This window comes from Coregonus clupeaformis, chromosome 33 (assembly GCF_020615455.1).
Source record: "Coregonus clupeaformis isolate EN_2021a chromosome 33, ASM2061545v1, whole genome shotgun sequence".
In the NCBI taxonomy this organism is placed as follows: domain Eukaryota; kingdom Metazoa; phylum Chordata; class Actinopteri; order Salmoniformes; family Salmonidae; genus Coregonus; species Coregonus clupeaformis.
This window is the reverse complement of record NC_059224.1, coordinates 14,470,840-14,497,889: the sequence shown is the minus strand read 5'-3', so window position 1 is coordinate 14,497,889 and position 27,050 is coordinate 14,470,840. Positions and strand designations below refer to the sequence as shown.

At 44.8% G+C, this 27,050-nt stretch overlaps 1 protein-coding gene across 1 annotated transcript in view; it reads right to left on the bottom strand.

Annotated features, from left to right (window-relative positions):
* Window positions 1–839: 839 nt before the first annotated feature.
* Window positions 840–27,050, bottom strand: part of LOC121549205 (thyrotropin receptor-like) — a 65,784-nt gene continuing 39,573 nt past the window's right edge. Inside the window, exons 9-12 of the mRNA XM_041861059.1 lie at window positions 11,166–11,354; window positions 3,476–3,818; window positions 1,596–2,177; window positions 840–1,469 (exon numbers count right to left, since the gene is read on the bottom strand). Of these exons, the coding sequence (XP_041716993.1) occupies window positions 840–1,469; window positions 1,596–2,177; window positions 3,476–3,818; window positions 11,166–11,354 (1,744 nt within the window). The remainder of the gene's footprint in view (window positions 1,470–1,595; window positions 2,178–3,475; window positions 3,819–11,165; window positions 11,355–27,050) is intronic.

Genomic DNA, 27,050 nt, shown 5'->3' with positions numbered 1-27,050 from the left:
GGAAACCGCTCAGGGATTTCACCATGAGGCCAATGGTGACTTTAAAACAGTTACAGAGTTTAATGGCTGTGATAGGAGAAAACAGAGGATGGATCAACAACATTGTAGTTACTTCACAATACTAACCTAATTGACAGAGTGAAAAGAAGGACACGCATGCTGTTTACAACAAGGTACTAAAGTAATAATGCTAAAAATGTGGCAAAGCAATTCACTTTTTGTCCTGAATACAAAGTGTTGTATTGGGCCAAATCCAATACAACACATTACTGCGTAACACTCTCCATATTTTCAAGCATAGTGGTGGCTGCATCATGTTATGGGTATGCTTGTCATTGTTAAGGACTGGGGAGTTTTTCAGGATAAAAAAGAAACGGAATGGATCTAAGCACAAGCAAAATCCTAGAGGAAAACCTTCTGAAACCAGTCTGTTTTCGCTAGGAGATTAATCCACCTTTTAGCAGGACAATAACCTAAAACCCAAGGCCAAATCTGCGCTGGAGTTGCTTACCAAGAATACAATGAATGTTCCTGAGTGGTCGATTTACAGTTATGACTTAAATCTGCTTGAAAATCTATGGCAAGAGTTGAAAATGGTTGTGTAGCAATTATCAACAACCAATTTGGTAGAGATTAAAGAATTTTGAAAAGGATAAATGGTCAAATATTGTACAATCCAGAAATTACTGGCTTGCTGTAAAGTATCCCAACAGTTCTCTTCTAACCTCCGGCAGCAACACTTCCAGTTCTGATTTCACTGTGGCTCCTCTCCCCTAATCAACTAAACCACCACTGGGACCACCATGGTCCTCTCGGATCTCCCCTGGCTGAAATAGTGCTCACGTTTCCAGGCTACGGCTTTCCTCAGGACTGGGCTGTTGTGAGGCCAGCTGGAGGTAGGTGTGACCAGACCCAGAACACTCCTGCAGGTGAATCGGCACCTCCTCTGGTCCTCCTGTTCCTTTCCTGTCAGTGTCTCTCTTTTTACCCCTCCGGCCCTGGTGGCACACCCCATTGCTACCCTTCGACCTGACTGCTTGCCCTCTGAAGAGCTGCGCCCGATGCTGGCACAGCCCCATCTTACTGAGCAGGATAAAGACGTCCCCCCTGAAAGCCTTGGTAAAGATGGCGTACAGGAAGGGGTTGGCACAGGAGTTGAGAGGGTAGAAGAGCACCAGTAGGATCTTAGAGTTGGACACGGTGATAAGCGGCCGGTCCACAACGGCCGACATGGCGTAAAACGAGATGGGCGCCATACACAGGAAGTCAGTGAAGATGAGGACGGCCATGCGTTTGGCGATGTTGGTGTCTTTAGACCCGGAGCGGTAGTAAGGGTTGTGCACAGCACCGTAGATCTTGATGTAACAGGCACAGATCACCAGGAATGCCAGGATGTTTAGGATCAGGACTGAGACGATGTAGACCTGGGCCACGGTGGACTGGGTGTCCATGGGCAGGCAGATACTGACCTGATAGATAAAGATAAAATAAATCATCAATCAATACATCAATCAATCAATACATACATAAAGAAAGAAAATAAAGAACAAAATCAATGGATCCTTGAATCAACCAATCAATTAATCAATACTGACCTTCTGGTAGCTGCTAACCCCCACTAGGGGGAGCACCGCTAGGAGGAGGCAGAACAACCATCCAGCCAGCATCACAGCAGTAGCGTGGGGCAGACGCAACTTCCTGTCCAGCCTCATGGCGAACGTTATCGCGTACCACCTCTCTAGCGTAATCACCGTCAGCGTATACACTGACAGCTCGCTGGCGAACACCGTGAAGAACCCCGCCAACCTGCAGCCCGGTCCCGTCTGCCAGTCGATGGCATGGTTGTAGTACTCTGCCCGGGTGTGAAGGTCCACAGAGGCGATGAGGAGGAGATATATCCCCATGCAGAGGTCAGCGAAGGCCAGGTGACACATGAGGAAGCGTGAGACGGAGAGCTTGTAGTGGGAGGTGAGGAGGACCAGTAGCACCACCATGTTACCTACTACAGCTAGCAGAGACACAAACCACACAGACACACGCAGGAAGCTGAAGCCCATGATGTCCTCGCACGGGTTGAACTCGTCAGGTGCAGGGGCGCAGGTCACCTCCTCGCCCTCCTCACAGACCACGTAGTTGTAGCGACTGTCAAAGTCCTGGCTGGTGCCCTCCTGCGGGTTCTGTGAGATGAGATAAGACAAGACATACTGTATTGTCAATTGCCTTGCTCAAGTGCACAATGGCAGGACATGGTATCAAGGATACTTAAAAAAGATATAGATTAAATTTTTCATTCCTTTCCACTCCACATACAAAGTTATACATATGAACAACAACTTACAGATACACACAATAACTACATCTCATCTTCCCAGACCCGCATGCTCACACCCCTGTCCCTAGTACCTCCATGCTCACACCCCCGTCCCTAGTACCTCCATGCTCACACCCCGTCCCTAGTACCTCCATGCTCACACCCCCGTCCCTAGTACCTCCATGCTCACACCCCCGTCCCTAGTACCTCCATGCTCACACCCCCGTCCCTAGTACCTCCATGCTCACACCCCCGTCCCTAGTACCTCCATGCTCACACCCCCGTCCCTAGTACCTCCATGCTCACACCCCCGTCCCTAGTACCTCCATGCTCACACCCCCGTCCCTAGTACCTCCATGCTCACACCCCCGTCCCTAGTGCCTCCATGCTCACACCCCCGTCCCTAGTACCTCCATGCTCACACCCCCGTCCCTAGTGCCTGCATTGTTGTTTGCCACTTAAATTGTATCAATTTGTTTTTCATTGTGTTAATGGATGGCAGATTGATTGCTTTCCAAGTTTTTAGTATACGTATTTTCAAGGTGAGTGATAAAAAGAGGATCATCCAGCCCATTGGGTATCTCACTACACTCCCATATGCCATGTCTTGAAATATGCAGACAGACGGATTAAAAGTACGTTTACATTGTAATACTTCTGACAGCCAACTTCCTAGCTCCGCCCATAACTTCCGGACCTTATAGCATTCCCAGAAAGCATGGATCATTGAGTCATTACTAGTTTTACATTTAAGACATTTCTGAACTTTGTCTCTTGTATAATACATTCATTTATACTAGGTTAAGAGTACATTTTCATTCTGTAATATCATTAGATATGCTCCAACTTTCTGTCCATCTTGTGCCAACATAAGTTATTTTTAAGTCTTGGTTCCAATAGTTTATATTTTTTTCTGAGGTTGTCAGTTGGATATGCTCTCTGCAAGGTTTTGTATATCTTCCCTATCATATGAATATCCTTCTCTGACTCAAATATGATTCCTTCAAGGTTGCTCTGATTTCAGATCGACATTTTGTGATATGTAACTTTTAAGTATTAAAGATACCAATGATATCAATACTAGCAACCCTCTGGTTTCTGGCCCACTCCCCAACAGATTTTCCCCAGTCAGTGCTGGGATTCAAACCGGTGACCCTCTCTTACCTTCAGCATCTCCCCGAAGCCCACGTCATCGTCCGGCTGCCCCCCAAAGTAAGCATGGTAGTGGAGGCTGCTGTGGAAGTCTCTCCGGGGGTCTCCCTGGGTATCTTTCAACACACCATCTTTGAAGCCCCCCTCGCTGGGCTCCTGGTCGGCTGTGTCTGCAGTGGGGTCTCCCTGGGTATCTTTCAACACACCATCTCTGAAGCCCCCCTCGCTGGGCTCCTGGTCGGCTGTGTCTGCAGTGGGGTCTCCCTGGAGGGATGGGACTGTGAGAAGACCCATGGACCTCTTCTGGTGCTGGTCGTAGAACGCTGTCAGGTTGCAGATGATGTACTCCAGGTATCTGCAATATCAAAAGAGACACGAACTGTCTAAGGGAGTTTCTCTTTCTACTTCTGATTGTGCTTTCAGGTCTAGGCCGGGTTACTGAAAAGCCTTTTGTGACTTGTGACACGTGTGACTTTGACGAAGGGCTTTATTAATACAGTTTGATTGATAGATGAATGTGTTTTTGTGAGCAATAATTATTTTAAGTGAAAGAATCAGTATGAAAAAAATAAAATAATGTATGCACTCACTAACTGTAAGTCACTCTGGATAAGAGCGTCTGCTAAATGACTAAAATGTAAAATGTAAAATGAGTATGTGACGGACATTGTAAGGTGCTACATGAAATGGTGAATGCAAACCAATACATCCAAAATAATTCAGCTTGAAGCCTTGACTTCAAAATACCTCTTCATACACTCCTGGGTCCCACTATCATATTATTATGTATTATTATTATTATTATTATTATTATTATTATTATTATTATTATTATTATTAATATTATTATTTACATACCCAGTTAAAGAAGAAAATCTGATTCAGATGTTGGTCTTCCTACAATAACAGTGTTGACTGACAGTAATTAAAGCTGCATAATATAAAAATTATAGGTAAACGCGTCAGAGTTGATTTCACGCCAACATCCACACTGAAGAAGTACAGCTGTGCTATTCAACAACCATTAATCATACTGTAACTGTACGCAATACAGAGCAATACACACTACCACAGTACAATACAGTACAATACCAGGGTTGGTAGGTATTGTACTTCACTCAATCATTTGCTTTTCATTTACCAAACCATCAAAGTCCAGTTTACCTGGTATTGGGTCTACAGTTTAAAGGAGCCAAGTGTTATTTATTTACAAACTCCTAGACAGACTAACAAATTACCATGTGTCAAGCACACAAACAGCAACTCAACAACAACATCAACAAACACAAGTTGCAAGCCTTTCTAGCCTGATCCCAGACCTGTTTGTGCTGTATGGTCAACTCTTACGGTCGTTGCTATGTTTGGATTGACAATGACCATAGGAGTTGGCAAGAAAGCACAAACAGGTCTGGGACCAGGCTAAGGCCTTTCACATCTCCCATATGATTTAACTCACATATAATTAGAATACTAGAATGGACATGAGCCTTTTTATGACGGTATAACGGTTAGCCAATTTGGTAAGGGAGTTTGTCAGCCAGTGCTGTGATAAGATATTGTGTAAAACAATGAATTTGAAGATGATCTGCACAGTATTTGTATTAGCTAGCTAGACAGTTTTAGTGCAATGATTCCGTACATTTTCAAATTTACTGCCAATATGCCAACATTCCATACAAACAATGCAGTCGATCCACAGTCATACACTGGCTGAAACCAGTTGATGATAGGACAAGTTGTAAATGCAACAAGTACTGATCTTGTATCATATATTATACAATGGGTGGGTCTAATCCTGAATGCTGATTGGTTAAAACCGCATTCCAGCCGGTGTCTATTCCATAGGTTACCACCGGCTAAATCTATGATTGTAACGATCCCGGCTGTCTGAGTCGGGTCCTGTCTGGTGACTAGTGTTCCGGTTCGTAATCTCCTGTTTCCCGAGGGTTCGGGAACGCTCCGGGGAGCGCTCTTGTTTTCCGCACCTGCATCCCATCAGCAATCTGCACACCTGGTCCTGATCATCACCCTTCTTAGGCTCTGGCCTAACATCCAGTTCCTGCCGGATCGTTAGCTATGAACAGTATGTTTGTCAGCGTATCAGCCTCTGAGCCATTAGTGTTAGTTTTGTTGTTTTGCACCTTGTGACTTGCTGTGTACTGACCTCCGTTTTTGTTCTGTCTGCAGTCTTTCACCCGGAACCTTCACCCAACCTCTGCCTGATGGTCGGCGGCTGCCGAGCCAGTACCGGACCAACCACTGCACCCTCAACAACCCATCCACGCCACCCGCTCTGTTCCCTGGATTATTCAGCCTCACTCGGAATCTATTTAATAAACACTCACCTTTCTCTCTACGTTCCTTGTCCTGGTCTGCTTTTGGGTTCTGGCATAGTAAACCGTGACAGAACGATCCGGCCAGTATGAACCCAGCGGACCTGGACTCTGTTCGCCATGCTATTACCCAGCAGGAGAAGATGTTGGGCCATCATAGCATGGTACTACAGGAGATCGCGTTGTCAGTTCGGAACCTTTCTACCGGTCTGACGGAGGTCCAGAACCAACGTAAGTGTCCGGTGGAGGATCCACTACCGGTTTCACCCATCTCGCCTGCCGCTTCTGAAGCTGTGTCCATCCGTGAGCCCAAGGTTCCGACGCCGGATAAATATGAGGGGGAGCTGGGAAGATGCCGTTCCTTCCTTATGCAGTGTGGATTAGTGTTCGATCTACAGCCCTACTCTTATGCCACAGACAAGGCTAGGATAGCCTTTGTGATTGAGTTGCTGCGTGGTCGAGCGCTGGAGTGGGCTTCAGCCGTTTGGGAACGACAGGATCCCTGCATGGCTTCATACCAGGGGTTCACGGCCGAGATGAGGAAGCTCTTCGACCATTCCGTCCGAGGGAGGGACGCAGCTAGGCGCCTGTTTTCGCTTTCGCCAAGGAACTTCGCAGCGTGGCCGACTTCGTGATCGAGTTCAAGACGTTGGCTGTGGAGAGTGGGTGGAACGAGGAGTCTCTGCAAGCGGCCTTTTACCAGGGTCTGTCGGAGCAGCTCAAGGATGAGTTGATCTCCTATCCGGAGCCTAGTGACCTGGACAGCTTGGTAGCCTTGTCTATTCGGGTGGATAATCGAGTCCGAGAGCGAAGGAGGGAGAAGCAATGGGGTCCGTCCAATCGATCAGCTTCTCAGTTCCCAGTCGGGTCGGGTGGTGGACCAGAACACGTCGATCATTCTCCACCACAATGGATTAGTGGAGAGGTCCTCTCTCCCGATTCTGAACCCATGCAAGTGGGGCGGCACGGGTTAACCAAGGAGGAGCGTCAACATAGACGTAAGACCAACTGCTGCCTCTACTGTGGTAGCTCGGGACATTACATCTCCACTTGTTCCCGGCGGTCGTCAAACTGCCCGGCTCGCTAAAGTTGGGAGGACTTTTAGCGAGCCAGTTTCAACCTCTCAGTACCTCTGTCAGACCCCGTTTCCCGGCTACCCTTGTGAACAGGAATCAGAGCTTAGCGCTTAACGCTTTTATCGATTCAGGTGCCGATGGAAGCTTTCTTGATGCCGAGTTGGTGGAACAGCTGGGGCTTTCCAAGGAGCAATTGCCGGAAGCCATTGAAGCGACCACTCTGAACGGCAGTAGTCTGGCACGTATCACGATGAGGACTGAACCGGTTAAGATGCGGTTGTCGGGGAATCATTCTGAGATGATTTCATTCTTCATTCTGCCGTCTTCCCATGTTCCTCTGGTCCTTGGATACCCCTGGCTGAAGGAACACAATCCCACGTTCGATTGGGTGACGGGCAAGGTAACGAGTTGGAGCCTTGATTGTCATGCTAACTGTCTCAAGACTGCCTGCCCCCATTCGGTTCCCAGTCAGGTGATTGAGGCTAAACCCCCAGATTTGTCCCTGGTTCCCGAGACATATCACGATTTGGGGGAAGTTTTCAGTAAGCAGAAGGCTCTGTCACTCCCTCCCCACCGACCATATGATTGTGCCATCAACCTGGTCCCTGGAGCTGTCTACCCCAAGGGAAGGTTATACAGTATCTCCCGACCTGAACGTGAGGCGTTGGAGACCTACATCAAGGAGTCCCTAGCTGCTGGTCTCGTTCGTCCCTCGTCATCACCCCTGGGGGCAGGATTCTTCTTTGTGGGTAAGAAGGATGGCTCTCTTCGACCGTGTATTGATTATCGGGGGTTGAATGACATCACGGACAAGAACAAGTATCCCCTGCCCTTGATGAGTTCTGCCTTCGACTCCTTACAGGGTGCTACGGTGTTCACCAAGCTAGACCTACGCAATGCGTATCACCTGGTCCGGATCAGAGAGGGGGACGAGTGGTTGACGGGTTTCAATACACCGATGGGTCACTTCGAGTATCAGGTGATGCCGTTTGGACTGACCAATGCTCCAGCGGTATTCCAGAGTATGGTGAACGACGTCCTGAGAGATATGATCGGTCTCTTTGTGTTTGTTTACCTGGATGACATTCTGATCTTCTCGAAGGAACCTTCCGACCACGTCCAGCATGTCCGGCAGGTTCTGCAGCGATTGTTGGAGAATCGCCTGTTCGTGAAGGCCGAGAAGTGCGAGTTTCACGCCCACACGACATCCTTCCTCGGGTACATCATCTCCAGGGGAGAGATTAGGATGGACCAGGAGAAGGTGAGAGCGGTTCTGGAATGGGCCCAGCCCGGTACGAGATTGCAGCTCCAGAGATTTTTGGGGTTTGCGAATTTCTACCGCAGATTCATCCGGGATTACAGCCGTGTGGCCGCTCCGTTAACTGCCTTGACTTCCAGTATCAGGACCTTCAAGTGGAATCCGGAGGCGGATCGAGCGTTTCTGGATTTGAAGAGGCGATTCACCAACGCACCGATTCTCTCTCAACCGGACACGGCCCGTCAGTTCGTCGTTGAAGTGGACGCGTCTGATGTGGGAGTTGGCGCCATCCTGTCGCAGCGATGCTCCACGGACAGTAAACTCCATCCCTGCGCCTACTACTCTCGTCGCCTTTCGCCTGCGGAGAGGAATTACGATGTGGGTAACCGGGAGCTTCTCGCGGTGAAACTTGCCTTGGAGGAGTGGCGCCACTGGTTGGAGGGGGCGGAGCAACCGTTTATGGTCTGGACTGACCACAAGAATCTTGCTTACGTGCAATCGGCTAAACGTCTCAACTCCCGTCAGGCCAGGTGGGCGTTGTTTTTCGGACGATTCAAGTTTGCCCTGACGTTCCGACCTGGATCTAAGAACGGCAAGGCGGACGCCTTGTCCCGGATGTTCTCCAAGACGGAGGAGAGTGGGTCCAAGACCGAGACAATCCTCCCCCGGAACTGCGTCGTGGGAGCAGTTATGTGGAAGATTGAGGAGGAGGTGCTGGCGGCCCTTCGGACGCAGCCCGGTCCCGGGAACGGTCCACCCGGTCGGTTGTTTGTGCCTGAGTCGGTTCGTCCTGCTGTCCTCAAATGGTCCCACGCCAGCAAGATGGCTTGTCACCCTGGCGTGGCTCGGACAATGGCGTTTCTTCGCAGACGTTTTTGGTGGCCTGCCATGGCCGAGGATACTCGGGGTTTTGTTGCTGCCTGTCCAGTGTGTGCGCAGAATAAGAGTACCAATCGGCCCAGCTCTGGACTACTTCACCCCCTTCCTATTCCCCGGCGACCATGGTCGCATCTGGCCCTGGACTTCGTCACTGGGTTGCCCGCTTCTGAGGGGAACACGGTCGTTCTGACTATCGTGGACAGATTCAGCAAGTTCGCCCACTTTGTGCCTATTGCCAAGCTTCCCTCTGCCTCGGAGACGTCCGAGATCCTGGTTAGGGAGGTTTTCAGGGTCCACGGTTTGCCCAGTGATATCGTTTCCGACCGTGGCCCTCAGTTTACCTCTGCTGTCTGGAAGTCCTTCTGTTTGGCCATTGGAGCTACAGTCAGTCTCACATCTGGTTTTCACCCCCAATCCAATGGTCAGGCGGAGAGAGCCAACCAGAAGATGGAATCCACGCTACGCTGTCTGGTCTCTTCCAACCCCACCTCCTGGGTCTCTCAGTTGCCTTGGGTTGAGTATGCCCACAATACTCTTCCTACATCTGCCACTGGGATGTCTCCCTTCCAGTGCCTGTATGGCTACCAACCTCCCCTGTTTCCTTCTCAGGAGAAGGAGCTCTCAGTGCCTTCTGTTCAGGCCCATATTCGTCGTTGCCACCGGACCTGGCATCGGGCCAGAAAGGCACTCCTTAGAGTTTCGGACCGGTATCAGCTCCAGGCGAATCGTCGCCGGATCCCCGCCTCCCACCTATACCATCGGAGATAGGGTTTGGTTGGCCACACGGGATCTTCCGTTACGGACTGAGTCTAGGAAGTTGTTACCGAAGTTCATTGGTCCGTTTGTGGTGGAGAAGGTGATCAATCCAGTGGCAGTTCGACTCAAACTACCGAGGACGCTCAGAGTCCATCCCACCTTTCATGTCTCCTGCCTCAAGCCTGTCTTCCTCAGTCCTCTGTTGCCTCCTCCGCCTCCTCCTCCTCCTCCTCGGATGATCGGAGGTGGTCCTGCCTACACGGTGCGTCGCATCATGGATTCCAGACGGCGGGGCCGGGGTTTCCAGTATCTCGTGGACTGGGAGGGGTATGGCCCTGAAGAGAGGAGTTGGATTCCGCGGCGACAGGTCCTAGATGCGGACCTCATCAGTGACTTCTACCGCCTCCATCCTGGCGCTCCGGGAGTCCGCCCGGTGGCGTTTCGGTCGGAGGGGGGGTACTGTAACGATCCCGGCTGTCTGAGTCGGGTCCTGTCTGGTGACTAGTGTTCCGGTTCGTAATCTCCTGTTTCCCGAGGGTTCGGGAACGCTCCGGGGAGCGCTCTTGTTTTCCGCACCTGCATCCCATCAGCAATCTGCACACCTGGTCCTGATCATCACCCTTCTTAGGCTCTGGCCTAACATCCAGTTCCTGCCGGATCGTTAGCTATGAACAGTATGTTTGTCAGCGTATCAGCCTCTGAGCCATTAGTGTTAGTTTTGTTGTTTTGCACCTTGTGACTTGCTGTGTACTGACCTCCGTTTTTGTTCTGTCTGCAGTCTTTCACCCGGAACCTTCACCCAACCTCTGCCTGATGGTCGGCGGCTGCCGAGCCAGTACCGGACCAACCACTGCACCCTCAACAACCCATCCACGCCACCCGCTCTGTTCCCTGGATTATTCAGCCTCACTCGGAATCTATTTAATAAACACTCACCTTTCTCTCTACGTTCCTTGTCCTGGTCTGCTTTTGGGTTCTGGCATAGTAAACCGTGACAATGATGTTAAAATGCCTATTTACTTGACTTAGTCTAACAGCACCCGTGCCAATATATCCTCCAAACACCGGCTTTTCTGGTATTATTACTTAAATAGCACTTTCCAAGAAACTAAAATGTAGACATTTCTGGTCTGTTTACATAATATATATAAACTATGTAGTTTATAAAGGTTTTATACAAATGTTCTGTATGAATAGCCTCTAAAATATATTATATGGATTATAAATATAATATATTTTGGACTAAAATATAATATATTTATAATTCATATAATATATTTTAGAGACTATTTATACAGAAAATTGTTATAGTTTATACAGGTTTTATACACATTTTCTGCATAAATAGCCTCAAAAATTTAATTTTATAGTAATTTAATATAATCTCTATGCTAACTCACCCTCGTTTCTTCTTGAGGTTCTTGAAGCCGCAGCAGTGAGAGGGGTAAGTGAGGTCAGCGGTGGTCAAGTGTTTGAAGGTTTTGATTGGCGGCAGCTTCTTTAGGTTCCAGGCGCTCAGGGCCATTAGCTCCCTGAGAGACTCCAGCCCTGCCGTGGGGAGGGACGACACCGCCGTTAGGGATACGTCACTGTCAGGGAAGACAGAGTGGACAGCTGGAGGTTACTGAGGGTTCATAAAGGGGTCCTGACATTCAGGGTTCATAGAGAGTTAATAACAGGTCATAACAGTTCATAATAGTTCATACAGAGACATGCCACTGTTAGGGAACACAAAGGACAAGTAGAGCTCATAGAGGGTTCATACGGAGTTAATATAGAGTTCATTAACAATAAATAACAGTTCACACCACTGCCAGGAAATGGAGACGACAGCTGGAGGTGACACAGGGTCATAGAGAGTTCATACAGCTGGGGTCACACATATTAGGTCCCCTATAACATGGGAGAATGTGTGTGTGTGTGTGTGTGTGTCACATGTGTGTGTGTGCCACGTGTGTGTCTGTGTGTGTGTCAGTTTGTGTGTGTCAGTTTGTGTGCGTCGATGTGTGGTGTGTGTGTGTGGAAGTGATGGAATGGTATTCGGAATCATAGGCCAAGGTGGTTCATAGACTTCACTAAAGCAGGTAAAGCCTAGTCATGGTTCATAGACTTCACTAAAGCAGGTAAAGCCTAGTCATGGTTCATAGACTTCACTAAAGCAGGTAAAGCCTAGTCATGGTTTATGTTTGCACTGTTTATGACAGCAACACCTCCTCACCTTCTACTTGTTTTCATATGCATGACTACTCGTTTTGTGCATTCTCCAAATCGGAGATAAATATTTTTGCCAAATGCCTATTTATTCGCCAATTGTTAGAAAAATACCAAGCCTACATCTGGTTCCCTCAACAGAGTGTCCACCACTTTTCCATTGTCTTTAACTAATTAAACATGCTGTTTTTCCATTGTCCACCGTTGCCATGACAAAGACAGAACCTCACTGGGATATTCACAACTCAGTGCAACTGCAAGCATCCGTTCTGGTTGTGTTACCACTACATTCTGTACTGTAGTACTATATACACATTAACAAGATGTTTCTTCTTCGAGCATACTAGTTAAATGATTTTAATAAGATTAAAATAAATTCTCTTTCTCGGGAACATTTAGCTACACTGGAGATGTTTAAGCCATGACCTCATGCGGTTGGCCTCACCACTCAGCCAGGACTGGGACATGCGCCCTGCTCCATCCTTCCTTCCTTTCTTAAGGTAAGCATAGAGATAAGTGATTGGATGGGTATAAGTGAGGTTACCACCATATTACTTAAAGGAAGGAAGGAAGGATTTCTGAAGTATTTTAAATAAGACCTTAGTCCTGAGAGGGCTGGGGAAGTTTTAGGAGTACCACTTCAGTTAACAGAGGTAAGGTTTCTGCATCAGTTTTAGGAGTACCACTTCAGTTAACAGACATAAGGTTTCTGCATCAGTTTTAGGAGTACCACTTCAGTTAACAGAGGTAAGGTTTCTGCATCAAACTCCCCAGAAAGGAAATGGGATATTCCTTCCACTATGACTCTAAAAACAAAGAGAAAGAAAAAGTAGGACGTTTCTCTAACACTCACACACAATCCGTGTCTGATTTCCAAGTCAAATGCTAAGCTGTCGTTAAAGGTCCAATGCAGCTGTCACAACTCCCTCCGAAGCTGCCACCTCTCCTTGTTCCGGTAGGCTTCGGCGTTCGTCGTCACCGGCCTTCTAGCCACTGCCGCACCTCATTTCATCATTCCATTGGTTTTGTCTTGTTCATTACACACACCTGGTTCATATCCCCTCATCAGTACCTGTATAAGTGTTCCCTCTGCCCCCTTGTCTTTGTGTGTGATTGTTTATTGTGAGGATAGTAAGCTCAGTGGAGCTCCTTGTATTTTGTATCGCCGGGTTATTTTCCCGTGTGCTTTGTTTGTTCCAGTGCGCCTGTTTTGCGCACTGGAGTCTTTTGACGCTTTACTGCGTAACTCTGTTTTCCGGAATAAATACTGTTATTCTGTGATTTACCCTCCTGCGCCTGACTCCTTCTACTCACCCATCACAGCAGCCGGCTTTATCTCAATATCAAATAATTAAGTAGCTTACTGTGATTGTTTTCAAAAAATTGTCAAAAAGAAACAAAAATAGCTTCTTAGCAAAGATAAATTCTCAAGCAATAATTTTTCTAGGACTGTCTGGGAGTGTATGGAAGGCCATTTGGTTCTTTGCGTGTCAAAAAAGAGAACACTATTTGACACATCAAATAACACAATTTGACTTGTCAAATAAGCTTTTAATTTGACACATCAAATAACAAAATTATATTTTTGAATGTTGTGTGCGCTGAATTTGTTTTCTGAAGCCAAGCGCCACCACTAGGGTCAGTAGAAGATTGTACCCCCACATAAATAGCATTCTATTGGTAGCAAGAATTCTGTATAAGAATTTAAATTGAAAAATTATAATTTTTGAATCCGGCGTTGTTTTGAGTATCAGTTCATAAACACTATGCCATGGAATCGGTACGTCAAAAATCTCTTCCCAACTATTTTGCAATCTATATGGGACGGCTGTCAATCCTTTGGTCCTTAAATGAAACTGGTATACTTTTTTATTTATCACAATTTTCTTTAACCAAATATGTTCTTTAATGCAGGGCTGACAGACAAGCTCCTTACTTTTCCCCCCTTCAAATAAAATCAAATATAATGTTATTTGCCACATGCGCCGAATACAACAGGTGTAGACATTACCGTGAAATGCTTACTTACAGCCCTTAACCAACAATGCATTTATTTCTTAATAAAAACAACAACAACAAAAAAGTGTTCAGAAAAAAAGAGCAGAAGTAAAATAAAATAACAGTAGGGAGGCTATGTATACAGGGGGGTCCGGTGCAGAGTCAATGTGCGGGGGAACCGGCTAGTTGAGGTAGTTGAGATAATATGTACATGTGGGTAGAGCTAAAGTGACTATGCATAAATAATTAACAGAGTAGCAGCAGTGTAAAACGATGGGGTGGGGGTGGGGTGGCAGTGCAAATAGTCCGGGTAGCCATGATTAGCTGTTCAGGAGTCTTATGGCTTGGGGGTAGAAGCTGTTGAGAAGCCTTTTGGACCTAGACTTGTTGCTCCGGTACCGCTTGCCGTGCGGTAGCAGAGAGAACAGTCTATGACTAGGGTGGCTGGAATCTTTGACAATTTTGTGGGCCTTCCTCTGACACTGCCTGGTATAGAGGTCCTGAATGGCAGGACGGTTGGCCCCAGTGATGTACTGGGCCGTATGCACTACCCTCTGTAGTGCCTTGCGGTCAGAGGCCGAGCAGTTGCCATACAAGGCAGTGATGCAACCAGTCAGGATGCTCTCGATGGTGCAGCTGTATAACTTTTTGAGGATCTGAGGACCCATGCCAAATCTTTTCAGTTTCCTGAGGGGGAATAGGCTTTGTCGTGCTCTCTTCACGACTGTCTTGGTTTGTTTGGACCATGAAAGTTCGTTGGTGATGTGGACACCAAGGAACTTGAATCTCTCAACCTGTTCCACTACAGCACCGTCGATGAGAAGGGGGGCGTGCTCATTCCTCTTTTTTTTCCTGTAGTCCACAATCATCTCCTTTGTCTTGGTCACGTTGAGGGAGAGGTTGTTATCCTGGCACCACATGGCCAGGTCTCTGACCTCCTCCCTATAGGCTGTCTCATCGTTGTCGGTGATCAGGCCTACCACTGTTGTGTCATCGGCAAACTTAATGATGGTGTTGGAGTCGTGCCTGGCCATGCAGTCATGGGTGAACAGGGAGTACAGGAGGGGACTGAGCACGCACCCCTGAGGGGCCCCCGTTTTGAGGAGCAGCGTGGTAGATGTGTTGTTACCAACCCTTACCACATGGGGGCGGCCCGTCAGGAAGTCCAGGATCCAGTTGCAGAGGGAAGTGTTTAGTCCCAGGATCCTTAGCTTAGTGATAAGCTTTGAGGGCACTATGGTGTTGAACGCTGAGCTGTAGTCAATTAATAGCATTCTCACTTAGGTGTTCCTCTTGCCCAGGTGGGGAAGGGCAGTGTGGAGTGCAATAGAGATTGCATCATCTGTGGATCTGTTGGGGCGGTATGCAAATTGGAGTGGGTCTAGGGTTTGTGGGATAATGGTGTTGATGTGAGCCATGACCAGCCTTTCAAAGCTCCAGACGTCAGTGCTACAGGTCTGTAGTCATTTAGGCAGGTTATCTTTTTTATTTTTTATTTTATTTTTTTTATTTTTTGGGGGGGATGGATCAGCTTAATATTGCAGATAGATTGTATCTTCTATCAATGTAATTGTCTGCATCACTTCCATTCCCCCATGTTTTTTTTATTTTGTATATATATATTCCCCTTTATTACTTTTCAACCCCACCATCCTTTCCCTACTTGGAGTCAATTAGTGAACAACAACGCCCAGGCCTCTACTTCCGGTCTATACTTACTATCTACACCTTATGGACAGAGTTAATTTTACAATAATTCTATATCTATATATATATATATATATATATATATATATATATATATATATATATATATTTTTTTTTTTTTTTGCTCCTGAACTTCTTCTACTCTCAACCTCTCCGATCATTTTCATGATGTCCATCCGGTTTGCTTCTAAATGCCATATCTTTCTAACTGTGCTCTTTCCCAAAAGCTCCCAACATACAACCTATATACTTATTATGGACACAGTATGCTTACATTATTAGCTATCTTTGTTATTATTTGTTGTTATTTGTTATTAGTCCCATCCTTCAACTCTATTCAATACCTCCCATCTATCTCTTAACACCATCCATATAGGATTTCTATTTGCCATATATATTTCGACCGTACTGTGATGTTTTACAAAAGTTCTGAACCTTTCTATTCTCATTGCTTCTACAGATTGTGAATTAAAAATAAACATTTTTGCTAAAAGTATTATTATATTATTGATTGATTGACTATGACTTTTCAGATCACCCAGTAATGCTATCTGCAAGGTTAGTTCCAGGTAAATATTGCAATCCTTTAGCCATTCCTGGACCTGTGTCCAAAAACAAGCTACAAATGGACAGAACCAAAACAAATGATCTAATGATTCTATCTCTTCACAGCAAAATCTGCAGAGCTGGGAAGATTGTATCCCCCATATAAATAACATTCTATTGGTAGCAAGAATTTTATATAATAATTTAAATTGAAAGATTCTAATTTTTGAATCCGGTGTCGTTTTTGCGTGTCAGTTCATAAACACTATGCCATGGGATCGGTACGTCAAAGATCTCTTCCCAACTATTTTGCAATCTATATGGAACGGCTGTCAATCCTTTGGTCCTTAAGTGAAACTGATATACTTTTTTATTTATCACAGTTTTCCTTAACCAATTATGTTCTTTAATGCAAGGCCGACAGACAAGTTCCTTACTTTCTCCCCCTTCAACTTTCCTCTTCCACTTTTGCGGTAAGGCTGCAATTATTTGGTTGTAATTCTGGGTAGAGCAGACATTTCCATATGTTTTTGTTAGCTGCATGTGCGACATAACTCCACCAGTCCTACCGATGATATCATTTACGAAGATTATACCTTTTTTAAACATTCTGTCAAAAAATAAAGGTTTTTTGTCAATTAGTATATTTGAATTTAACCACAATATTTGTTGCATTATTTGTTCTGTCGTTTCTGGAGGATTAAATTGAAATTGCAACCAACTTTCTATGGCTTGTTTTAGAAATAGTGACATTTGGGAGATTATTTCCTTTTCAAATAACTGAAAGTGAGAGGTTGTAATCTGAATAAAGGGAAAAAGGCCTTTCTTGAACAGTGGGTGAGACAATCTTACTAATTTGCTTGAGAACCAGTTCGGATTTAAGTATAACTTTTGGATGACTGAAGATTTTAGTGATAGGTCTAATGCTTTAATATTTAATAATTTCTGTCCTCCGAATTCATATTCATTATATAAATAGGCCCGTTTAATTTTGTCTGGCTTGCCGTTCCAAATAAAATTGAATATTTTTTTCTCATATAATTTAAAAAACTGTTTGCTAGGCGTAGGCAAGACCATAAGCAAATAGGTAAACTGGGATAATACTAAAGAGTTAATCAGGGTGATTTTTCCACAAATTGACAGGTATTTTCCTTTCCATGGTAGTAAGATCTTATCTATTTTTGCTAACTTTCTATTAAAATTTATTGAAGTGAGATCATTTATTTCCTTTGGGATATGTATTCCGAGTATATCTACATCACCATCAGACCATTTTATTGGTAAACTACATGGTAATGTAAAATTTTTATTTTTTAGTGATCCAATACGTAATATAGTACATTTGTCATAATTTGGTTTTAATCCAGAGAGGTTAGAAAATGTATCTAGATCCTCTATGAGGCTGTGGAGGGATTCTAGTTGTGGATCTAAAAGAAAACATGAATCATCTGCGTACAATGACACCTTTGTTTTTAAGCCCTGTATTTCTAATCCTCTGATATTATTATTGGATCTGATTTTAATAGCTAACATCTCGATGGCCACAATAAATAGATATGCCGATAGTGGACAACCTTGTTTCACTCCTCTTGACAGTTTAAAACTTTCTGAGAAATAAGCCATTATTTACTATTTTACACCTAGGGTTACTATACATGATTTTGACCCATTTTATAAGAGATTCTCCAAAATTGAAATGCTCCAGGCATTTATATATAAATTCCAGTCGAACTTTATCAAATGCCTTTTCGAAGTCTGCTATGAATAGCAGGCCTGGTTTCCCATATTTTTCATAGTGTTCTATTGTTTCCAATACTTGCCTTATATTATCTCCAATGTATCTTCTATGTAAAAAACCTGTCTGATTAGAATGAATAATATCCGACAATACCTTTTTAATTCTATGCGCTATACATTTTGCTAGGATTTTTGCATCACAACACTGAAGTGTAAGTGGCCTCCAATTTTGTAAATGGACTGGATCTTTATATTTTCCACTTGTATCCTGTTTCAGTAATAATGAGATCAGACCTTCTTCTTGAGTGTCAGATAATCTACCATTTACATAGGAGTGGTTAAAACATGCTAATAACGGTCCTCTTAGTATATCAAAAAAGGTTTGGTATACCTCGATTGGTATGCCATCCAACCCTGGAGTTTTCCCGGACTTAAAGTCTTTAATTGCATCCAGAAGTTCCTCCTCTGTAATTTCACCTTCACATGAGTCTTTCTGTGTGGCTGTTAATTTGACATTATCAATAGAAAAAAATCTCTACAATTAGCTTCAGTTAGAGGAGATGGAGGCGACTGAAAAGAAAACATATGCTTAAAATACTTTGTTTCTTCCTTCAAAATATCATTAGGTGAATTATGGGTGACTCCGTCAATTGTAACCAGTTTCATTAAGTTCTTTTTGGTAGCATTCCTATGTTGAAGATTAAAAAAGAATTTTGTGCATTTTTCCCCATATTCCATCCAGTTTGCTTTATTTTTATAATATATTACACTTGATCTTTCTTGAATAAGTTTTTCCATTTCTTTTTGTTTTTCCTCTAATTTATTCTGAGCCTCTATGTTACAGTTTTTATTGCCATCTATCTGTTCTGTTAGACTTTCTATTTCCTTTCTTAGTATAAACTCTTTTGACCTAAATTGCTTTTGTTTTCGAGATGAGTACTGAATTGCATGGCCTCTAAAGGCACATTTAAAGGTGTCCCATACAATAAGGGGATTCGCTGTACCTATGTTAAAAAAAAAAAAGTCAGTTATAAATTCCTTTGTTCTAATTATAAATAAATTATCATCTAATAGGCTTTGATTAAATTTCCAATATCCTCGCCACGTGGAAATTCAATCAGAGTAATGTATATGCCTATTATATGATGGTCCGACCGCATTCTGTCCCCTATCAACACTTTTTTTTACTTTTGGTGCCAACGAGAATGAGATAAGAAAGAAGTCAAGACGACTAGCTTGATTCAGTCTCCGCCATGTATATCTCACTAGATCAGCATATTTAAGCCTCCATATATCTACTAGTTCTAATGTATCCATGACATTCACAATTTCCTTAAGAGCATGTGGGTGATTGTTTGTGGTGTGATTTCCTTTTCGGTCCATTGAGCTATTTAAAACAGTATTATAATCCCCCACCATAATAATATTGTCTTGAGTTGCTTGCAGGCTTGATAATTTATTATATATATTGTCAAAGAATTGTGGATCATCATTATTTGGTCCGTAAAGGTTAATGAGCCATATCTGTTTATGGTCCAATACCATATTTAAAATAATCCATCTACCTTGCGTATCTATTTGGACAATTTGCACATTTGGATCGAAATTACTATTAATTAATATCATCACCCCTTTTTGAATTTCTTTGCCCATGGGAGAAGTATATTTCCCCCCCCCATTCTTTTTTCCACGCTACTTCATCTCGAATTGTTGAATGAGTTTCCTGTATACAATAGATATTATATTCCTTCTCTTTGAGCCATGTAAATATTGTTCTTCTTTTGTTATTATCAGCTAAGCCATTACAATTATAACTGGCTATACTTATTTCACCATACACCATAATGAGATACAAGTTTCAAGTCTATTTATCATTATATATGTTTGTAAATTTACCAATAAAAAATAGCGTAATGATTGAGTGTCCATATAGCTGTACCGTGATATTTGCATTGCTACGGAGTAACCCTTCAATTGTTCTCCACTAATTCCCCCGCTAAAGCCCCTCCCCATCCCAAGTTGAGCCGTCATCCCAGTGATCAGCATCCCACCCACGTCCCTCCGTATCCCTAAGGCCCCGAGAGGCCAGGACCCATCCATCAAAAACAGCACACAGTGCCACCCACAAAACAGAAGCAGGTTAACCGCCAAAAGCATTTCCAATGCTTTCACCTGTATATATATATATATCTATATAACTATATATATATTTTTAATTATGCATATCCTATTTTCCATCATTATCAATTAATATGCGTAATAATGTCGGCAGTTCACGCATAGGATTCTAACATATAACCAGGATTGCCATTGTATTACATTTAATTCATTGACAAGCAATTATTATCCTAGCAAATAATTCCCGCGGTCCATCCCATACCCCCCCCAACATCCCCCCACAACAGATGACAGACAAGCACACACGCACATACTCACATACTCCAACACACTCAACCCGGGTCGGTAGTCATTTAGGCAGGTTATCTTAGTGTCCTTGGGCACGGGGACTATGGTGGTCTGCTTGAAACATGTTGGTATTACAGACTCAGTCAGGGACATGTTGAAATTGTCGGTGAAGACACTTGCCAGTTGGTCAGCACATGCTTGGAGTACACGTCCTGATAATCCGTCTGACCCTGCGGCCTTGTGAATGTTGACCTGCTTAAAAGTCTTACTCACATCGGCTACGGAGAGCGTGATCACATAGTCATCCGGAACAGCTGGTGCTCTCATGCACGCTTCAGTGTTGCTTGCCTCGAAGCGAGCATAGAAGTGGTTTAGCTCATCTGGTAGGCTTGTGTCACTGGGCAGCTCGCGGCTGTGCTTCCCTTTGTAGTCTGTAATAGTTTTCAAGCCCTGCTACATCCGACGAGCGTCAGAGCCGGTGTAGTACGATTCAATCTTAGTCCTGTATTGACTCTTTGCCTCTTTGATGGTTTGTCGGAGGGCATAGCGGGATTTCTTATAAGCGTCCGGGTTAGAGTCCCGCTCCTTGAAAGCGGCAACTCTACCCCTTAGCTCAGTGCGGATGTTGCCTGTAATCCATGGCTTCTGGTTGGGATATGTACGTACGGTCACTGTGGGGATGACGTCATCAATGCACTTATTGATGAAGCCAGTGACTGATGTGGTGTACTCCTCAATGCTCTCCGAAGAATCCCGGAACATGTTCCAGTCTGTGCTAGCAAAACAGTCCTGTAGCTTAGCATCTGCGTCATCTGACCACTTTTTTATTAACTGAGTCACTGGTGCTTCCTGCTTTAGTTTTTGCTTTTAAGCAGGAATCAGGAGGATAGAGTTATTGTCAGATTTGCCAAATGGAGGGCGAGGGAGAGCTTTGTATGCGTCTCTGTGTGTGGAGTAAAGGTGGTCTAGAGTTTTTTTCCCCCTCTGGTTGCACATTTAACATGCTGGTAGAAATGAGGTAGAATGGATTTAAGTTTCCCTGCATTAAAGTCCCCGGCCACTAGGAGCGCTGCCTCTGGATGAGCGTTTTCCTGTTTAGTTATGGCCTTATACAGCTCATTGAGTGCAATCTTAATGCCAGCATTGGTTTGTGGTGGTAAATAGACAGCTATGAAAAATATAGATGAAAACTCTCTTGGTAAATAGTGTGGTCTACAGCTTATCATAAGATACTCTACCTCAGGCGAGCAAAACCTCAAGACTTCCTTAGTATTGGATTTTATGCACCAGCTGTTGTTTACAAATATACACAGACTGCCAACCCTTGTCTTACCGGAGTCAGCCGTTCTATTCTGCCGATGTAGCGTGTAGCCCGCTAGCTGTATGTTGTCCATGTCGTCGTTCAGCCACGACTCGGTGAAACATAAGATATTACAGTTTTTAATGTCCCGTTGGTAGGATAAGCGTAATCTTAGGTCATCTAATTTATTTTGCAATGATTGAAGATTGGCTAATAGGATTGATGGAAGAGGCAGTTTACTCGCTCGCAGTCAGATCCTTACGAGGCACCCCGACCTACGTCCACGATATCTCTTTCTCTTTCTCCTGCGAATGACGGGTATTTGGGCCTTGTCGGGTGTCTGTAGGATATCCTTTGCGTCCGACTCGTTGAAGAAAAAATCTTCGTCCAATACGAGGTGAGTAATCGCTGTGTCACGTTCTTTCAAGGACGGGTCAGACCAAGGCGCAGCGTGATATGCGTACATGTTTATTTAACTTATAAACACACGACAAAACATCAAACGAAGTCCAAAGGTTAAACACACAACAAACCTTACACGGAACAAGATCCCACAATTACCTAGTGCCAATAGGCTGCCTAAGTATGATCCCCAATCAGAGACAATGAGCGACAGCTGCCTCTGATTAGGAACCACACCAGCCAACATAGAAATACACATACTAGATACACCACATAGAATATATACACAACCAAGAATATACACACACTGACTCAACATATACGAGTTCCCCTGAGTCAGGGTGTGACAGTACCCCCACCCCCCAAAGGTGCGGACTCCGACCGCACAACCTTCACCTAACAGGGTAGGGGCCGGGTGGGCATTCCGCCTCGGAGGCGGATCCGGCTCCGGGCGTGACGACCTCTTACTCTCCGCCTCCCTGTTGCGCCCCTGGTCTGGTCTGGACTTCAGCGCGCTGCTTCCCCTCTCCTTCCTCCCACGATACTCCAGGCCCTGTCTGGACCCTGGTGTGGGAGACCCCGAACCTAGAGAGGGGCTGACATCTGGGTCTGGACTGGAGCCGCTGACCGGAGCTGGACCAGACGATGGTGGAGTGGGCTGCTCAGACTCCGGACTGGAGCCGCTGACCGGAGCTGGACTGGGCACCGGTGGAGCGAACTGCTCTGGCTCCGGAGTGGAGCCGCTGACCGGAGCTGGATCAGGCACCGGTGGAGCGAACTGCTCTGGCTCCAGAGTGGAGCCGCTGACCGGAGCTGGATCAGGCACCGGTGGAGCGGACTGCTCTGGCTCCGGACTGGAGCTGCTGACTGGTGCCGGACCAGGCACCGGTGGAACGGCCACGAGCCGTGCCGGGCTGGACACACTCACCACTGGTCTGGTGCGAGGAGCAGGCACGGGCCGAACCGGACTAGGAACATGCACCACTGGCTTGGTGCGAGGAGCAGGAACAGGCCGGGCCGGGCTGGGAACACGCACCACTGGTTTGGTGCGAGGAGCAGGAACAGGCCGGGCCGGGCTGGCGACGCACACCACTGGCTTGGTACGAGGAGCAGGAACAGGCCGGGCCGGGCTGGCGACGCGCACCACTGGTTTGGTGCGAGGAGCAGGAACAGGCCGGGCCGGACTGGCGACGCGCACCACTGGCTTGGTGCGAGGGGCAGGAACAGGCCGGACCGGGCTGGCGACGCGCACCACTGGCTTGGTGCGAGGAGCAGGAACGGGTCGAGCCGAACTGGGAACACGCACCACTGGCTTAGTGCGGGGAGCAGGAACGGACCGGACCGGACTGGCGACACGCACCACTTGCTTGGTGCGAGGAGCGGGACTGGGTTCCTTTATTAACCCCCGCTCCTTTACATCAAAAAAGGTGTGATATACCTCTACTGGTATACCATCAAGCCCTGGTGTTTTTCCAGACTGAAAATATTGAATTGCCTCAAAAAGTGTTTCTTCTATAAGTTGGCCTTCACACAGGTCTTTCTGTAAATGTGTTAATTTTACATTATTATTGTTGTTATTACTATTAGGAAAGAAATCCTTACCGCTAACATCTTTCAGTGGAAATGGAGGAGACTGAAAAGAAAACATATGCTTAAAATATTTTCCTTTCTCTTTCAAAATATAATTTGATGAATCATGGATGACTCCATAATTTGTAACAAGTTTCAAAATTATTTTTGGTAGCATTTCTATGTTCAAGAAAAATTTGGTGCATTTTTCACAATTTTCCATCCAATTTGCTTTATTTTTATAATACATTAAAATTCATTGTTCTTGAATAGTACCTCCAATTCTTTTTGTTTTTTCCTCTAACCTATTTTGTGCCTCTATAGTAAAGTTTCCATTGCCATCTACCTGCACTGTTATTTCCTCTATTTCCTTTACTAGTCTAATCTCTTCTGACCTAAACTGCTTTTGTTTGAATGATGAGTATTGTATTGAATGGCCTCTAAAAGTACATTTAAAAGTGTCCAATGCAATAAGGTGATCTGTCGTACCTACACTACCAGTCAAGAGTTTGGACACACCTACTCATTCAAGGGTTTTTTACAATTTTTTACATTGTAGAATAATAGTGAAGACATCAAAACTATGAAATAACACAAATGGAATCATGTAGTAAACAAAAAAGTGTTAAACAAATCAAAATATATTTTATATTTGAGAATCTTCAAATAGCCACCCTTTGCCTTGATGACAGCTTTGCACACTCTTGGCATTCTCTCAACCAGCTTAAACTGGAATGCTTTTCAAACAGTCTTTAAGGAGTTCCCACATATGCTGAGCACTTGTTGGCTGCTTTTCCTTCACTCTGCGGTCCGACTCATCCCAAACCATCTCAATTGGGTTGAGGTCGGGGGATTGTGGAGGTCATCTGATGCATTCCATCACTCTCCTTCTTGGTAAAATAGGCCTTACAGCCTGGAGGTGTGTTGGGTCATTGTCCTGTTGAAAAACAAATGATAGTCCCACTAAGCCCAAACCAGATGGGCTGGTGTATCGTTGTAGAATGCTGTGGTAGCCATGCTGGTTAAGTGTGCCTTGAATTCTAAATAAATCTAAGACAGTGTCACCAGCTAAACACCCCCACACCATAACACCTCCTCCTCCATGCTTTACGGTGGGAAATACACATGCGGAGATCAACCGTTCACCCACACCGCGTCTCAGAAAGACACAGCAGTTGGAACCAGAAATCTCAAATTTGGACTCCAGACCAAAGGACACATTTCCACCGGTCTAATGTCCATTGCTCATGTTTCTTGGCCCAAGCAGGTCTCTTCTTCTTAATGGTGTCCTTTAGTAGTGTTTTTTTGTTGTTGCAGCAATTCGACCATGAAGACCTGATTTACACAGTCCCCTCTGAACAGTTGATGTTGAGATGTGTCTGTTACTTGAACTCTGTGAAGCATTTATTTGGGCTGCAATTTCTGAGGCTGGTAACTCTAATGAACTTATCCTCTGCAGCAGAGTGAACTCTGGGTCTTGCTTTCCTGTCTTGGTCCTCATGAGAGCCAGTTTCATCATAGCATTTGATGGTTTTTGCGACTGCACTTGAAGAAACTTTCAAAGTTCTTGAAATGTTCCGTATTGACTGACCTTCATGTCTTAAAGTAATGATGGACTGTCGTTTCTCTTTGCTTATTTGAGCTGTTCTTGCCATAATATGGACTTGGTCTTTTACCAAATAGGGCTATATTCTGTATACCCCCTTACCTTGTCACAACACAACTGATTTCTCAAATGCATTAAGAAGGAAAGAAATTCCACAAATTAACTTTTATGAAGGCACACCTGTTAATTGAAATGCATTCCAGGTGACTACCTCATGAAGCTGGTTGAGAGAATGCCAAGAGTGTGCAAAGCTGTCATCTAGGCAAAGGAATGAGTAGGTGTGTCCAAACTTTTGACTGGTACTGTATGTTGTGCAGAAAACAGTCAGTTATTAATTATTCTGTCTTAGTTAAGAACAAATTGTCATCCAAAAGGCTTTGATTAAATTTCCAATATCCCCGTCCACGTGGAAATTCTGTATGAGTCATATGGAGGCCAATTAGATGGTGGTCCGATCGCATTCGGTCTCCTATTAATACTTTTTTAAACTTTTGATGCCAGCAAGAATGAGACCAGGAAGTAATCAAGACGTCTAGCTTGATTAAGCCTCCTCCATATCTATCTCACTAGGTCAGGGTTTTTCAGCCTCCATATGTCCACTAGTTATAATGTATCCATGATATTCGTGATCTCCTTAAGTGCTTGAGGGTGATAGTTTGTAGTGTGATTTCCTTTACGATCCATTGAGGTACGTAAAACTGTATTATAATCTCCCACCATAATAATAGATTAATTTGTTGCTTGTGAGCTCAATATATTTTTATATGTATTTTTGAAGAAGTGTGGATCTTCATTATTTGGGCCATATAGATTAATTAGCCGTATCTGTTTTTGGTCCAATAGCATATTTAAAATAAGCATAAATAGCTTATATAGAATTATAAACTGGGTGGTTCGAGCCCTGAATACTGACCGGCCGAGAGGCATGGTACATCAGACCATACACCACGGGCACGACAAAGCACCAATTTGTACTGTCTAACTACGCCGGCAACCAACTTACAAGGCACCTCAAGGGTCTGTGGTATATTGCCAACACACCATAGCCAAGGCCTGCATCCAGGCACTCCGCGTTGCGTCGTGTGTAAGAACAGCCCCCAGCCGCGACATAAACTTGAATCAGTTTATCCCAGTGTTAACCAGCCCGCCACACACTAATAGAGACAACAACCCTGTTGACAATACCCAATCCATTTGCCGGTGCGTATCAGAACAATAATATTGAGATTTATTTTTTAAATGTAAAAAGATAATGACGCCAATTATTTTAGAAACGTATTGGCCTACTCCAATAGGCAGGTTTTTAATGATATAATCCTTTATCCTAGCCCTACATTAGATCTATTCATATATTTATTACGTTTTATCTTAAAAGCTAATCGTTCCGATTCACATCCGGGAACAACGTCCGCACTATATAACAGCTTGTAAGTCATACAGTGCCTTGCAAAAGTATTCATCACCCTTGGCGATTTTCCTATTTTGTTACATTACAACTGTCACGACTTCCGCCGAGGCTGCCTCCCCTCCTTGTTCGGGTAGGTTTCGGCGTTCGGCGTCACCGGCTTACTAGCTACTGCCGATCCATTTATCATCACTCCATTTGTCTTGTCTTCAATCACACACACCTGGTCCTTATTCCCTCATTAGTTATTGTGTAAGTGTTCCCTCTGCTTCCTTGTCTGTGTGGGTGATTGTTTATTGTGGAGGTTAGTGAAGCTCGGTGGAGCTTGTGTATTTTGTATCGACGGGAGTATTTCCCGTGTGTCTTGTATATTCCAGTGCGCCTGTTTTGTGCCCTGG